This window comes from Lissotriton helveticus, chromosome 11 (assembly GCF_964261635.1).
Source record: "Lissotriton helveticus chromosome 11, aLisHel1.1, whole genome shotgun sequence".
Lineage (NCBI taxonomy): Eukaryota > Metazoa > Chordata > Amphibia > Caudata > Salamandridae > Lissotriton > Lissotriton helveticus.
In genome coordinates, this window is record NC_136072.1 from 242658057 (window position 1) to 242674646 (window position 16590).

General features: G+C 39.9%; 1 protein-coding gene across 1 annotated transcript in view; it reads right to left on the reverse strand.

Moving 5' to 3' along the window:
• Positions 1-14409: 14409 nt before the first annotated feature.
• Positions 14410-16590, reverse strand: part of LOC144792865 (carboxypeptidase B-like) — a 96649-nt gene continuing 94468 nt past the window's right edge. The window contains exons 10-11 of the mRNA XM_078668060.1: positions 16347-16431; positions 14410-14638 (exon numbers count right to left, since the gene is read on the reverse strand). Coding sequence (XP_078524186.1) covers positions 14454-14638; positions 16347-16431 — 270 coding nt within the window. The 3' untranslated portion in view covers positions 14410-14453. The remainder of the gene's footprint in view (positions 14639-16346; positions 16432-16590) is intronic.

Sequence of the window (16590 nt, forward strand, 5' to 3'; positions counted from 1 at the left end):
GTAGGAGTATACGGTGGGAAGCTAATTAAGTAATAATTGATTTAGAATTAATTATTGATTTACTATTAATTATTTAATTGACAATTAACTGTGTAGTTATTAGATTTTATAAGTTATATTTTCATTGCCGGTTTTAGGGTTTGTACGTGTATAAGGTGGGAAGTTAATAAAGTGATAATTGATAACAAAATTGGTATTTTTTAATTGCAAATTAATTATGTAGATTGTGTAGTTCATATATTTTTTAAGTTGTATTTTAGGAGTGGGTTGTTGGGGTTTTAGGGGAGTAGGGCGGGATGTTATTTAAGTAATAATTAAGTAACAAATCATTATTCATTTATTAGTAATTGTTTTTTGTTGACTTGATCTGTTAATTGTGTTATCATTTTTATTTTAGAAGTGTGTTAAATGTGGGTTGGTAGGTATGTGGGAGTATAGTGTGGAAATGTAATGAAATCATTATTAAATATCATTTTTTTATTTTAATTATTTTAAAAATGTATAATTATTTACCTTGTTTAATTATTTTTTAATGTATATTTTATGTTATGTTAATAGTTTTATGATTGTATTAAATTAATGCTTGTATTAAAATATGGTGTGTGTTTGAAGTGAAGTGCATTCCCTACTGTTGCACAGACTGGAGTGGGAATTGTACATTTTACCCCTTCTAATTCCAATCTGTTATTCCTACTGTTGCATGGACTGGCGTGGGAATAGTAAATATTATCTCTCCTGAGTCCAATGCTTTCCCTGCTGTTGCACAGACTAGAGTAAGAATAGTAGATTTTACCCCTCATGAGTTCAACACGTTCCCTAGTGACGCACAGACTGGAGTGGGAATAGTATATGTATTATTCCTAGAAATGTATGGTTTTGTTAAAAAAATTTAAAATTATATCATTATAATGTTTCTGTGTATTTCAAATTATATTTCTTATACAGTAATGTTTGTAATATGCAATATATGTTTAGGAAAATGTATAATTATAATATTGTTTAATTTTTCATGTGTAATTTATTTGGGAATTTAAAAAAAAGTCCACTTTGTTTTTTTGTTTTTGTGTGTGTGTGTATATACATATTTATGTATGTACATATATATATATATATATATATATATATATATATATATATATATATATATATATATCTTCCGCTCCACCAGATCCGTTTATAGGAAACCTAAGACTGACTCACGGGTGGTCCTAGTTAGGGCTTCTTTTCCAAACTTCTCTGCTCCTCCACAGAAAAACACTCGGACACCCAGGTATGCTGTGAAATGTTTAATCACAGACAAAATGACGAGTTTCGGTTGCCGCCTTGCTCACGTTTATGAAACGTGAGCAAGGCGGAAGCCGAGACGCGTTATTTTGTCTGTGATTAAACATTTCACAGCACACCTGGGTGTCCGAGTATTTTTCTGTGGAGGAGCAGAGTAGTTTGGAAAAAAATAAAAAATAAATATATATATATATACGAAGGCAAGAGCTGAAACGCGTCTGTTTGGAGAATATCTGCGCAATAAACTTGAAACTAAGTTTAACCTGCTGCGAGTGCTGTTTCTATTGGTTTCCTTGGAACCACGGAGCTCGAAATATATATATATATATATATATATATATACATATATATACTTATTACACTTATTAATGGAAAAAGCAGAAAATTATAATATATATTAAAATCATTATTTTAATAACATTTTTACATTTTATATGTGTACATAAACATGCACACATCGATTTATGTCTGTTTATATAGGTATATACATATTTTGTATATTATTTAAATATATTTAATGTACATCATATTACTGTTGCATGTTAATATATATGCTAGCTACTATTTTAAATTATATATATCTTTCCAACATTTTTGTACATCTTTTTCGATATTAGTGTGAAAACATTTTTTTCCAATATGCTTTACTTACCATTGTATGTATAAGAAAACAAAACTTTTGTAAAAGATATTTTTGACACAATCTTTTTGTATCACGTTGTTTAGGGCTTCAGTATATTTTCAGTGAACCACACCTTTGCTGTTGAAGAAAGCCTTTGCTGTGGTCCGTCTGTCTCATCTCCCTATGAAAATCTCGACTGCAAGTTGCTCTGCCTTCCATGCTCTCTTGGGGCACGATAACGAGTTTGGTGGTCCTCCTGTCGGCCCTCCACCACTGCGCCAGCAGGGTGACTGCCAAGCCCGTAGTGCCCCCGCCTGCCGGATTATGAGTTTAATCCATGGCGGCCAGGCGGTGCTCTGATGGTCTGTTATGCTCATAGGAGAGGTCCTGACGGTGAGGGGTAGGCACTCCGCTACTGGCACAGGAGAACCAACCTTAGCAACTGAGGCTGGACTCACTGATGCCAATCCCGCCAGGAACTGTTGATACAAGTTACCACTGACCCTTAGGCTTGGAACTTTGCATTAACAGGTACTTTCTATACTCTTTGATGTGAACACTGATACTTAGGCAGATCAGCAACACAGTAGATAGTAACCCTTTAGGTCCTGATGAATCGCGGGTAATCTCACCCTATGCGAGAAACATGTTGACCATTATCACCACCTTGTAGTATAGTCTCGAGTACGGAAAACATAACTTTCCACAACTCCATGACTAACTATTGTTTTTAATTAATGCAGGGGACCATCAGAATAAAGTTCCTTCTGGTACTCCTGTGCTATTTTAACTTCACGATCCGTCTACTACCAATCCTGGCCCCTCACCCACACTTCACCCATGGGCAGTTGGAAAAAAGATCTCCGCTAAAGAGCCCCTCTTTTGAGGTGTAGCCCGTTGGGTATTGCACCGCCCACCCAACGAGGAGCACCGGTCCATGATGAAGCATGACACCTGCAAGGGTGTGTGAGGCCATTATATCCAACAAAATGGATACCCATTGGCTGGTTACCATTTAACCACCATTCTACATCCACAAACATCTGACCTGCACTAATAACCTAGGAACAGCCCAGAACCTCCTTTTGTTGTACACAATACTAGGGCAATAACTGTGGCTTGGACCTTCCACTTCTCCTAAGTGGTAAATGTGCCCTTCTGATCTACCGAGATCGCCTCTCTCCCCCCCTTTTTGAATATAATGCTCATAGGAGAGCCTTAACAGCAGACCGCCTCTGTGACCACACCTGCAGCACGTTCCTGCACAATGCAAGAATGGGAGTGCAATTCCAGGGGGGCACAACATGTCTCCATTGCATGCGCCCCCAGGCCCAGGAGTGCAGGGAGCCTTGTTCAGGCCCCCTTTGTTGTCTCTCCACCACCCTTTTCGTGATGGCTCATTGCCATGAAATGCGCTGTGGACAAGCAACTCGTAATATGCTCATCGGTGCTGCAACAGCACTGCCAACATATTGCTGCTCCTGTCCACTGCAGCACTGCAATGGGATCCTGTATCCCATCGAAGGTGGAAGTCCTCTGGTGGTCTGACCGCCACAGTTAAAATACTGCCGGCAGACCCGCAGTGGTGGTTGTGGTTCTGAGGACCACCATTCTCGCTAGAAGGCCCTTGGTGTAGTGCATAGGAATAGGTATTAGGATTTTAGATTTTAAATGGCATTTTGAAACATGCAAGAAATTTTCATTTTATTCTTGTTACAGATAACGTGTCTGCTAGCTGTTTTTATAATATTCTTTGTAGTTGTTTCAGACATACTGAGAAACAGATTATTCTTGTGGTAATAAATACTTTTTAATTAAAAGTGTTCAATCTTGTTGATATATTGTGTGTAATACAGTGACTAAAGAAATAAGATTTGGTTTTGTCCACAGTTCCCCTGAACCCTTTATGGGATTGTTAGTAACCCAAAAACATTGCTTTGATGTTCAATCACACGTTAAACAGGTCTTTCACATTCATCGCTGGTGCATTGAACTGAGTCTACTCGCTTCACCCGTGTTTGGGAAAGCACACTTTGTAGAGTTACGTGAAAGTCATAACTTATGCAACTAGTCCACCACAGGAGTTCCAAGCAACAAAAAAAAAAAAAAAAAAAAAAGACCAAAGATGATTTCTATTTATTTATTATTATTATTTTTTCTCTCAACAACATAATTATTTTACATGTTTATACAAAGTAATACACAAAGATAGGTACATATCTATAGTGAAAACAAATGCTTGTATACAGAGGGATATGCTGTAAATTTCTGTTTGCGTATGGTGCTTATGTGGGGAAGAGCCAAATCTTGAGTAGTTTTCTGAAGATAAGGTGGTTGTCGGTGGACCTTATGTTGGGGGGTAAAGAGTTCCATAGTTTGGCTGCTTGAACAGAGAAGGATGTGCCACCTATGGTTTTTTTCTTGTATGGTGGGATTTTGAGGCGAGATGCTCCTTTGTTGAATATGTTTGGTGATTTTATTCCTGATGAAGAGTGGTCCCATTCCATGTATTGCTTTGTGGGTGATACAAAGCAGCTTGAACGTGGATCTTCTGGCAACCAGTAACCAATGCAGGGCTTTTAAGGCAGGGGAGATGTGTTCTCTCGGTTTGATATGCAAGAGTAGTCTGGCAGCCGAGTTCTGAATCCGTTGTAATCTTTTCATGGTCGTTAAAGGTGATCCATGGTAGAGGCTATTGGCGTAATCGAGTCTGGACAGAACAAGGGAGATGGTAGCTTGGTCCTTGTGTGGAAATCCCAAATGAGAGAAAATTCGTTGCAGCATTTTTATAGTAGCAGAGCTTGATCTTGCTAGTTTTTCCACTTGGGCATTCATCGACAGCTTGGAGTCCATGGTCATTCCGAGGTTTCTTACTTCCTTCGATACTTTAGGCAGTGATCCCAGTTCATCAGGCCATGCGGCAAGCGGGTTGTAATGTTTCCAATCGCCACCGATGAGTATTTCAGTTTTTGAAGCCGTCAATTTGAGATGGCTCCAGGTCATCCACTGATCCACAGCTCTGAGACAGCTGAAAATTGGTGAGTTTCCAATGTCTTTGGGGCATTCCAGTTGAAGGAATATTTGCGTGTCATCTGCATAGTTATAGCACGTGAGGTGAAATTTATTGATCAGTACTGGTAATGACTTCATGTAGATGTTGAAAAGCATGGGCGAGATGATAGAACCTTGAGGGACCCCTGCTTTCGTGGAGTACAGTTTGGACGAGAAAGGTGGGGTATGGATGACATTAGTTCTGTTTCTAAGGTAGGACGCAATCCAGTCTAGAGCAGTTCCCTCTATGCCGGCTTCATAGAGTCTTTGTTTCAGAGTGTCATGGTCAACCGTGTCAAAGGCAGCTGAGAGGTCCAAGAGGAGTAGCGCAGCAACCCCTTTGCGGTCAACTGTATTCTTTAGGTCATCCCAGATGGCAAGGAGGGCAGATTCAGTGCCTCTTCTCGGATGGAATCCTGTTTTGAAGTCTGAAAGTGTGTCTTTCTCATCAATGAGTTGTGACATCTGGGTGAACGCTGCTCTTTCTATCAGTTTGCCCAGGAACGGTCCATTTGTACTGGGTCTGTAGTTGTCAGGGTTCAGCGGCACCAAGTTTGTTTTCTTCAGTAAAGGGCGTATGTATGACTTTTTGAGTTCTTCTGGAAATATTCCGGTAGTTAAGGAATCGTTGATGATTCTTCTAACTAGAGTGACAGCAGAGGTTGTTATAAGAATTGTCTTGAAAGTTTGTGGCAGACGGGGTCAGAAGGACTGCCGGCAGGCCTGCTTGCTTTGACCAGGTCCATAAATTCATCGTGTGAGATGTGTTGGAAGGAACGGAGAAGCTTGATTAGAGCATTCTTGGATTGTTGTTTTGTACAAGGGTTAGTGCTGGTGCTTTGTTTCTATTTTAAGTACGATTCCAACGTGCCTGCTTTGTCCGTGTAATGATTTGCCAGTTTGTCTGTGAAATCTTGAGTAACAGGATGAGCTCCTTCTAGGCAATTTGGTTTGTGAAATTAATTGATATTTTATAGAATTCTTTATTTGCACATTTAGCATTTTGAATTCTGTCTGAATAGTACCTTTTCTTATCTTTTTTGATAGCCGACTTGTATAATCTGTTAATTTTCTGTAGGTGAAGTTTGTCTTGTTTGGTGTTTGTTTTGAGCTAGGTACGTTGCAGCTTTCTAATTTGTTGTTTTATGTCTTTTATTTTTATGTTTCTCCAAGGTGCTTTTTTTCTTTTGTTCTGTTGTATGGTTTTGAGTGGTATCAGGATGTCAAAAGCTTCCTGTAGCCACTCATATAGATTTTGAACAGAATTGATGGTTTCTAGATTTGTACTGGATGTTAGTTGTGTTTCCAAGTGTTCCAAATTGAGTTTGTTCCATGGCCGATAGGTGGATGGATGTAAGGTAGTTTTAGGTGAGTCGCTTAGCGTTGTTTTATGTTGCAAGGCAAGCAAGTGGTGGTCTGACCATGTGACCGGAGTTATGGTTTGAAAGGTAACTAGTTCAGTATTAGCAAAAATGACATCTAGGATATGTCCAGCGGTGTATGTCGGATTGTGGACAATCTGATTCGGGTTCAATGCGTCTAGCCCTTTGATTATTGTTTTTGGATGGGTCATATTGGGTTTAACAAATCAAATGTTAAGGTCACCCAGAACGCATAGGTTGGAGTGTATTGTTATCAGGTTTGAAACTGTGTCTAGAAGTGCGTCTGGTAATGTTGCCTTGCTAGGTGGAGGTCTGTAAAGGAGCAGGAAGTTACAGGAGGAAGATGTGTAGGATTGCATCTTGTTAGAAGAGCCTCACAATTCTTTATGAAGATGTCGCCAATTTTAGTGATATGTATTGTTTGCCTGAATACAACAGCTAGACCACCTCCTTTTTTGGCGATACGATTTTGGGTGATTATTTGATAGCCTAGAGGAATGGCTTCATGCAGGACTGGAGCATATCTTCTCCCAACCATGATTCGGTTATGAATAGTATGTCTGGTTTTGCATCGGTGAGAAGGTCGTAGATGTGATGCTTGTTTTTAGAGAGAAAAAAAATCGAGCATTTATTAGTAGACCGTTTAGAGAGTGGCCTTTGGTGAAAGTGGGACTTTATTTGGTGGAAGAGTGATCAGTATTGTGTGGGTTTGTAGCAGGTGTGTTTTTAGTGCTGGTATTAGCTGTATTAGGATAGCAATCGTGTAGCTGTTCTGTATCGTGTTCCTTATCCAGCATGCTAAGAAGGCATTTTGATGGGTCTGCATGTGTATGTGTTGGAGATGGTGTTTGAGAGTGAGTTGGAGTGCTGTGTTGCTTTTGTGGTGTAACATTGTTGTGAAGTAGACATGGCGAAGCAAAGTTGTGAGGTGTGACATGTTGCTTATATTTTTGCGTGTGTTTATGGCGGAAGGTGTATGAGTCAGGGGAGGTGGTGCAGCATGTGGGTCATGTAGTAATGTTTTAAAGTGTCCAATGGATGAGAGGCGGTTGGAAGAGAGGTGCTGTATTGCTGTATTTGTGTTAGGTGTGGTGGAAGAGTGAAAGCTTGGCATTGGAGTTTGTTCCTTTGTGTGGTTTGACAGGTAGGTATTTGTTTGTATTTTGTGATGGTAAGTATTATGAGGTGTTGCGCTTTGAAGATCTTGTGCTGGTGTGTGTGATATGTTTTGGTTTTGAGGAGTAGTGAAAAAGGGTGCTGATGTATATGTTTCCTTCAATGGATTTGGTTGTGTAGTATTGTTTGTGAGAGGAGGTTGTGACGTAGATGGGATGGTGATGTGTTTATGAGTAGAGTGTATGTTGTGTGGAGGAGGGAATGAAGTAGAGGTGAGAGTGTTTATCTTAGAATGGTTTGTTGCAAGAGTTACAAAGTGTGGTGGTGTGCACTGTGTGTGTTGTGCGTTAGTGTTATTATGGTACAAGGGAGAGGAGGGTGTTTGTTGGACAACTGATGGAAGGATGATTATATGTTTGTTAGTGATAAAAGGTGGTCTGTTAGGTACAGCCGGGAGAGTGTGTCTGAATGGGATGTAGTTATGTATGGTGTTGATTGGCGTTGTGTTAGTGATGAGTGTATTGGTTAGTGGTATAGGATAGAGTTGTGTACTGTTTGTAGGTGATGGTGGATATGTGTGGTAGTTGGGATGGTAGGGTGTATAGCTGTGGTTTGGTTGGGTTTGTAGTGCATGCTTGTACATTAATCTGTGCATAGTGTTGTGCGTGGTATACATTTGGTGTGAGTGTGTTGCTCTGTTTGTGGATGTGGTTGGTGTGTACAATTTCATTGTAGAGTTTTAAACCCATTATGAGGTGCAGGAAAGTCAGCTTTATAGAATTAAAAATTATCTAACCAGAAGGGACAAAACAGAAGCTATACTAATTAGAATGTTAAAAACAGAAAATATTTGCTTACCACCAGTGTCTGTACTTCAATTGAGCTGGAGTTTGGTTTTTTGAATGTTTTCATCTTCCTAGTGAATCAAGTAACTATTGACCTTATTTAGAGTTTGTCAGACAGCACACTCCATCAAAACGTGCGGGATATCCCGTCCACCATATTACATGTTCCATAAATTACCATTAATATCCAATATGGTGGACAGGGCATCCATGTTTGTGAAAGATGGCCCAATTTATATGTTGACAGTGTGTATACTCCATCGTAATGGCCAATGAGGTGACACACCACCAACATAATGGTCTGCACATCCGATTTAATTGTAGGTTTGGCTACAGTTGTAACTACTCTGTACAAGCCATAGCCAAACCTCTTTGACTGCCCAACTGAGTAAGGGCCTCCGGAGAAATGGCTACCCATTCAGGATGATTGCAAATGCCATTTTGTTACTGTTCATCACCTGATGGTAAGAGGCCGTATAAAGCAAATAATGCTTCTCCTGCCATGGGAGATGACTTCCACGCAAGGGGAGCATTATTTTTTATTTTCAAAAAGGAAATCCGGTTTGATTTTCTTTTAGAAAATAAAAAACAAATACTGTTTGAGCAGGGTTGCATCATGCTAACACTGCCCTGCACAAAACAGCGGACTGCATTGACAGGATCTGCCATGACAGCAGCTCCTGTCAATGCCTTATAAATAACCTTCTGCTTGGGGGTCATTTATAAATTAGGTGAGCAGTCCCTGTGTCATAGGGCCATGGGTATTTACTATGTCTCCATGGTGGAACAGCAGGTGATCTGCCAAGAATAAATGGTTCCCAGAATATCCTATTTGCCACCTTCACCAAACTCTAAATGAGGCCCTATATGTGTGCCTTGTCTTCAAAGGGCAGGAGAGGCTTACAAATCAAGTTCATATCAAAAAGCTTTCTTTTTCCAAGAAGGTTCATGAGGGTCTCACATGTGATATGTTAGGTCCACATTTCATTAATTTCTTGAAGGATTTGTTCAAATTCCTCAGAAGAAATCATTAGATGTTAATCTCTCTCATGGAAAGAAATATGGAGATTTTTAAACAGGACAGCAGGTACAGGAAAGTCAGTTTAAAATGAAAGAGTTATCCAACAAGATGGAGTAATGCAGAAGATATTGTGCATGATTACAACTGGTCGGTAAAATTGTTGTCCTTGATGTGCGAACTGTTGGCAGAGAGATTGCAATTGTAAGTGATGTGGTATGCATCACAGCTGGTAATAACCAGGTGAAACAAAGTTTGCCCAGCCATTACATTTTGGCAGGTCAAAAAGTATTTACTAGGACATGCAGATTTTGGTGTGCTAAGCACCAAAACCAAAGTCACTCTCTCAAAATTGAGAATAGGTACATTTTATTATATTCAAATAAACTTTGTGTGACAGATTTTATTTGGTTTCCAGAAACCCTAACTATCCATGCAGGGCACTCGTCATCCGGTCAATAGTGATAAAAATGTCTCAAAAAGAGAAGGATTATGATTGCCACCAGTGGCTGTGTAGAATGAGGGAAATACCAAGATAAACAAATAAACTAAAAGACACTGTACAGAATAGTACATTTATTTCTGCATTTAATTAGTTGACAAGGTTTTATATAGGAAAAACCTAAACAGGAAGAAGGGCTCACCTTGCCACAACTTCTTTGGACTTTGTGCACAAGAATGAAATGTTGAAGTAGTATTTAACATTCCTATCTGGGTGAGAAAAGTAGATCAGCCTACCGATCCCTAAAAAACATTATGAATGACAGTATATGAAAAATTAATGTGCTGGAGATATGAGTTAGTGATTGTAGAGGTAACAATTTATGGTAGTCTTTGATTTTCTGGAAATGCAATCCAGGAAGTCAGACAGTTAAAGAAATATTTGATTGATCCCTTTCCTAGGGTACCTTAATATGAATTTGAATGTATTATTCTACATCTCACATTTAATGTACTGCCAACTTACCAAAGGCTCAAAGCTCTGAGAACAAATGGTGTTGGTACCACATCAGTCTTTGACCTCAGAAAGATTAAATGTTCCCTCACTAATCAGAATTTGTAACCAGCATCACGAACATGGTTCTGAGGAACTGACACATTTGCCTACTGAGTTAACAAACATTTATACTATATTGATCCTGTGCTCAAGAGTTATAGGCTATTTCTTATATGCTAAGCCTTTTTTCTGGTATATGGGGATATAGTATGTAACACAGGACAAACATTCTTTATTTTATTATCTAGACCCAGGACACAATATGAGAAATAGAACAGCGGTTTAACAGGTCCCAGTGTTATCAGGTATGTTCAGTATGTGAGGATCTGTATCGGACAAACATTTATCCCACAAATCTCACAAATTCCCATGTGACTCACAGTGATTCTTTTGCAGTGCTCTCAAACTGCTAAATCATTGTGTGTCACAATGCGGGTGCCGTGATCCAGTACACATGACCTGACATCTGTTTGCCCAATTACATGGAAATTAGTTTACCCTTGGTATTGCTATCCAAGTGTCCCATAATTCTGTCAACCTGGATATGAGCATTGAATGACTGTATGACAGAGGTTTGTGTGCCAGATTGCGCTTTTGTCCTGAGGAGATCCATTTAACCAGTGGCTTGGGTCGAAAAGATGACTCTTTCTCAGGGGTTGCCCTTGAAAGAAAAATTATTGAATATAAGGAACCATATTTAGATCGGACCTTAACTCATGTGGAAACAGGGGCCACCCCTGGTTGTATCATATTGTTTTATATTACTTTCATTTTTGGGCACTGCACCTGCTGCACTACTCTATACTGTTAGGCACTCTTGAAAGGTCTCTGTTGTGGAACTCAAGTGCCTGTGGATTTGCATTTCACATAAAGGCAATTCCAGCAGATCGTACTCTACATTTCAGCTTTCCGAGTTTGATCCATTTATTAGCATTACAGTCAGGTACACTAACACATTATTGGAATAGTCAGAATTGTGGTATGAGTCACCATAGGAAACAAAACAACTAGTGAAAGTTATTCCCAAAAATGTGTTTTGCATATTGTGGGAGAAATTCAATTTTTGCCAGAAGATTCTACTCAAAACTGAGTCAAACCCATGTCTCATTGTCGAAGTATACGTGGTCACCATACCATTAAAAAATACTCATGTGTGGCAATTGGAAAAATTATGACCCACTCGCCACCGGGTCGGATGACCTGGGAACACCGTCTAAAGTATTGAAGGAAGTAGGAAACCTTGGAATGACTATAGGAACCAATGTTTTAAATAGCATAGCTTTGACTGGCCCGCCCCCTCATGGTCTTCGGGGGTCATTGTACCTATTTATAAAAAAGGGATAGGGCTGTCCCTAAAAATTCAGACCAATATCCCTACTGGACACAACATCAAAGCTTATGGGACGGCTTCTCCTCTCCAGATTAGACAGTTGGGCTTCTGCAAATAAGATCTTGATCCAGGTACAGTATGGCTTCCAGCAGTGGGGGGGGGGGGTACTGTGGACCAATGCTTGAACTTGGCACTGACTATTGAAAAATATACCAGTATAAAAGATTGTAAACTATACATGGCGTTCATGGACCTGAGTGCGGCCTTCGACTGCGTGGTCCATGATAAATTATGGGATATAAAGGAGAGGATGGGGGTTGAACCGGCCATCTTAAATTACATTTAGCATTCGTATGTAAATGCCATGGCTTCAGTGCGCTATTCTAAATCGGGAAATTGTACACATCTCTTTAAAATTTCCAAAGGAGTCAGACAGGGCTGCGTACTGGCCTCTTTTCTCTTCTCCCTATATACAAACAGAGTAGAGAAGGCGCTAACAGTGGCTACTAGGGACGTTCCTCTTTATGAAAATCAAATGCTACCGATATTGTCCTATGCAGACGATGCGGTTTAAATTGCAAGAACGGGGATAGGACTACAAAGGCCTATAACAGCGTATGCCTCTTTTATGGAATCACTACAGCTAAAAGTAAATCAATCTAAGTCCTTTATAATCATAGCTGGGGGCACTAAAAGAGATAAAGTCCCGTATTGTAGCGCAGATGCAGGAAAAATTGAGGTTGTAGACTCTCCCCTATCTAGGTATTCTTTTTGATAAAGACCTGTCATGGGCAAAATTGATGGAAGGCAGGAGGATGGTGATGAAGAGGGGCATTGCTGCCGTAAAATCGTTTGCAAAGAAATTGGGCGCCAAATCCCTACTGCCAATAAAAAACATATATCAGGCTAGAGTAAAAGCGGCGTGACTCATGGAGCTGGGGTCTGGGGCACGGTTGCAGCTACACCTCTACAAATCATTGAAAATAATTTTTTCAAATATGTAGTGGGCCTCCCTCTCTCCTTTATGAATGTGATTTTACACACAGAACTAACCCTCCCTTAGATATCAGATTACATAAAACTAGCCCCACTCCTCCTATGGCATTCCATTTGGAGGAGAGACAAATTACCTCTGACTCAAATGATAATTAAGAGTTGCATAGAGATGGAGAAATGGAAAAGATCTAAGTGGCTAAGTTATGTGGAGACAGTTTTAAAAGAGATAGGTCTTCACAAACTTTTTAAAGATCCTTTGGGCTGTAAGAGGGTGTCCAAGCAGAAATTCATTGCTATGTTTATGTTGATGGCTGAATATAAGCGTAGGGAATACCATAAAGAGAAACATGTAGCAGAGGTCTATTATCTTAACACACCATCAATGGAGGGAGATTGCTCTTACCTGGTCAACATTAACAGTTCACAAAATAGATTCTTACTGTTAAGATTCCGTACCAATTTGATTCCGTTAATGCTTGGCTACCCTGAAAAAAATGTATAACCTCTCCAATCTAAGGGGCCTGTTATGATTGCGGTTTTTCCGCATCCTCCGGGCCGGCGGACGCCACCGCCGGCCCGGAGGATGCAGAAAAACCGCAGCGGACCCACCAAAGACCCACCGCCACATTAGGATGGCTGGTGGGTCCTGGTTTCTGCCCGCAGCTTTTCCGCCGCGGTTGGCTTACAACCGCGGCGGAAAAGCTCTAATATGGTGGCGGTGTCTCTCAGACACCGTCCGCCATATTAGGAAGGGCTTTAAAAAATGCTTTTCCGCTGCGGGTTTTCCGCCGTGGAAAAGCATGTGTAACTTCACTGCGGGGGCCCGTTGCGGGCCCCCTGGGTGAAGGGGGGGTGGGGGATGCACATGCATTTGTATGCAGAAATCGGCAGGCACCGCACGGTGCCTGCCGCTTTCTGCATACAAATGCAATGTATGCATTTTTACCATTGCGGCAGATGCAGCTTGAAGCCGCACCCGCCGCAATGGTAAAAATAGAGGATGTGACCGCCAGGGTGGCGGTCACATCCTAATTGCACAGGAGGGAACTCCTCAGGCAATGCGGAGGTTCCCTCCTACTCTATAGTGGTGGACGGACTCAGGTCCGTCCGCCATCATAATCGGCCCCTAAGTTTGTGCCAGTGTGATAACGTATCCCTTCAGACTGAACTGCATTTGGTTTTATTTTGCAAACTCTACGAGAGTGAACGGAAGGCCTACTTGAAGCCAATTTTAAAGAAAATGGTCTTTAAGCAGTGTAGGGTAGCACTATCCTTTTTAAAAACACTCCAAGGTCCTTTGGTTTGCTTCACTGTAGCAACTTTCCTATGGGCTTGCATGAGAAAAAGGAAGGGGATGACATGCAGTAAATCGAGTTTGATTAGCAATCTCAGTGTAACTAGACCCATGATATGAAATGTTTTTCTTCTATATTTTTATCTCTTTTTTGTCTTTTATACACTCTCATCTCAGTTTAGGATTGTGAAGAAATATTCTGAATTTTAAATGATAATATTTTGTAATAAAAAATTTTATATATCGATTTGTATGTGCTTTTATGGTTATTTTTTTAATATAACCGAATAAAGATGATGATGATGATGACTATAGGAATCTTTGTCACTAATTTGTGTGGAAAACTTCTTTTGCCCCTCTATTAACGATCCTCAAACATTTTTAAGTTATAAAGAATTCTTTGTTATGCTCATCAAAATCCTTTATTCCATTTGATACTGAATTTCCCCTTAAAGAAAAGTTGAGACACAGATATTGATTTTCAATCAATTTTATTACACTGAATTGTGCTCTGTTGCCTATACTTTCTTCTGGATATAGTCAGCAATATATTTGACTGCCAACATGGTCTCTTCACATGTAGGCTTGATCTGAGATTCGGGCAGGACGAATCCGTACCTTCCTGTGTCCCGGAGCTCAAAGGTGAAGGAATACCTGATGCCCTCATCATAGGCCCAGTCATCAGAGCCACCAGCAGCTGGATCTGCAAATGGTTAATAAAATAAATCATCAACAAATATTGAACTGGATGACAGAAGATACATATTTCATAAAAACCTTTTAAACCTGTCAATGTTAAAATAGAACTTATAATTACAAAATATAACGCAAGTCAATCAAAATAAGAAATTGTGGATGTATACATAACTTAGAAAGAACATCAAACATTACAATTTCACCTAAACAAAAGTTTCGATAATGTGTTCTCTTGGCTGCTCCATGAATATCATATTTGGACAAGGCACCGATATTGATCACCCTCTTGTGATTGAGATCAATTGTGCTTTGCGTTTGCGTATGGCTGGACCATCAAATTAAGACTTGTACTGCCCCCTTGTACTCAGAGATTACATTTATTTTTTCCTATTTGATTTATTAAACAAAAATGTTGTATGGAATATTGAAATACAAACAAGAGAATGCTAGTCCCATAAAGAGGAAATCTCAAACATTACCTCCAAATTCAATTTAATTCTTCATCTCGAAATTGAAAAGTTAATAAATAACAAGAGTTTTGCTACACTAACTTTAAATCAACCTAAAATCAGGAACATGTTACCAGTACCACACTTTTCTAGAAGTAAATACACATGAAACACTCACATCCATGTATAATAATTTTTCTTAAACGTTAAATAAAATTGTGTGCGTGCTCCTTCTGATGCTAATATTTGATGGGTTGTAATTAGTTTAGGCACACAGCTTTGTGCCTTAAAAGAAGCTTGTTTCAAGAGCTGCATTATCAGGGATATTTTTAAAGTGGATAGACATCTTTTTGATCTAATAAAAAATTAACGATTTTGCTCTGGGTATTACGAATTAAGAGGTTTCATCACAGCCTAAGGCTGAATAATATTGCCGTCTGAGACACAGACAAGCAGATAAGAGGAATTAAAAGAGTCATTGCGTCGTGGTAAGATGTCTTTGAAGGGGCCATATTAATAATGACCCTAGTCTAAGCGTCCTACTGAAGAACAGTTCACAGTTTCGAGGAATTCCCATCTAGCTTGTAGGCATTTTGTCTGAAAAGTACTCCCAGCGCTGTAGCAGAAGCGCTTCCTTCAATCTCGAATGCAGAGTGGTCCACCAGCATTTGTTTTTCAGAAGCAATCCCTCAAAGTGGGGGTCTCTTTCCAAAGTAAAATTTAAAAAAACAATGTCCCTAATGTTCAGGGACTTTTCTCCCTGTGCCTGGGGAACCAGTGGGTTTTCCCTGCACCGATCTGCCATGCCTCGCGTGGTGGGCTTCATAAGGGAAAATCTTCACCTGAAGGACCCCTAAATAGGGAAACCTCCCAAAGCACTAGAGTTGGCGGACATATGACGGACAGTCTGCCACCAAAGATTATGTGTCAGCAAAGCCAGCATAGGCCCTAATAGCACGCAATCTGTGTGTCACCCACCTCTAGATGGAGTGGGTGAGCTCCATGTTAGGCAAGTAGCAACCCTGCTGGTTTACTGTAAGATTCCCACTTACCTAAACTCTAAATGAAATCCTAAATCCCTTGTAGTACCTCCTTATAATGACACCACATGTAAAACAAGTTTGGACGAAAGCTGTGTAGTTTGTTTCTTTTTTAATCTATAATATGCGATTTATACAGGTGTAATTTAGGTGTGTCAAGTTACAAGAGAAAATACACATTAAAAAGCTGTCTTGTATGTTCTTGATAATGTGTTATAAAACTTACAGATTGTTGCGGCGCCTGGACCGTACTTGTATCTTGTGTTGTACATGCTGGACAGTTGTGCGACAGCAGCTTTGGAAATGGCGCTCTGAAATGAAAACAAAAATACTATGGGGGATTGCGCTGATCTGAGCAAGCATCACCCATGTAACACCCCTGTAACGCAAAGTGACACAAAGCAATGCAAAGCACAATTTAGGCCAAGAAAAGGGCACCTTTCCAGTGTGAACTGATCCCAAATGGGCAA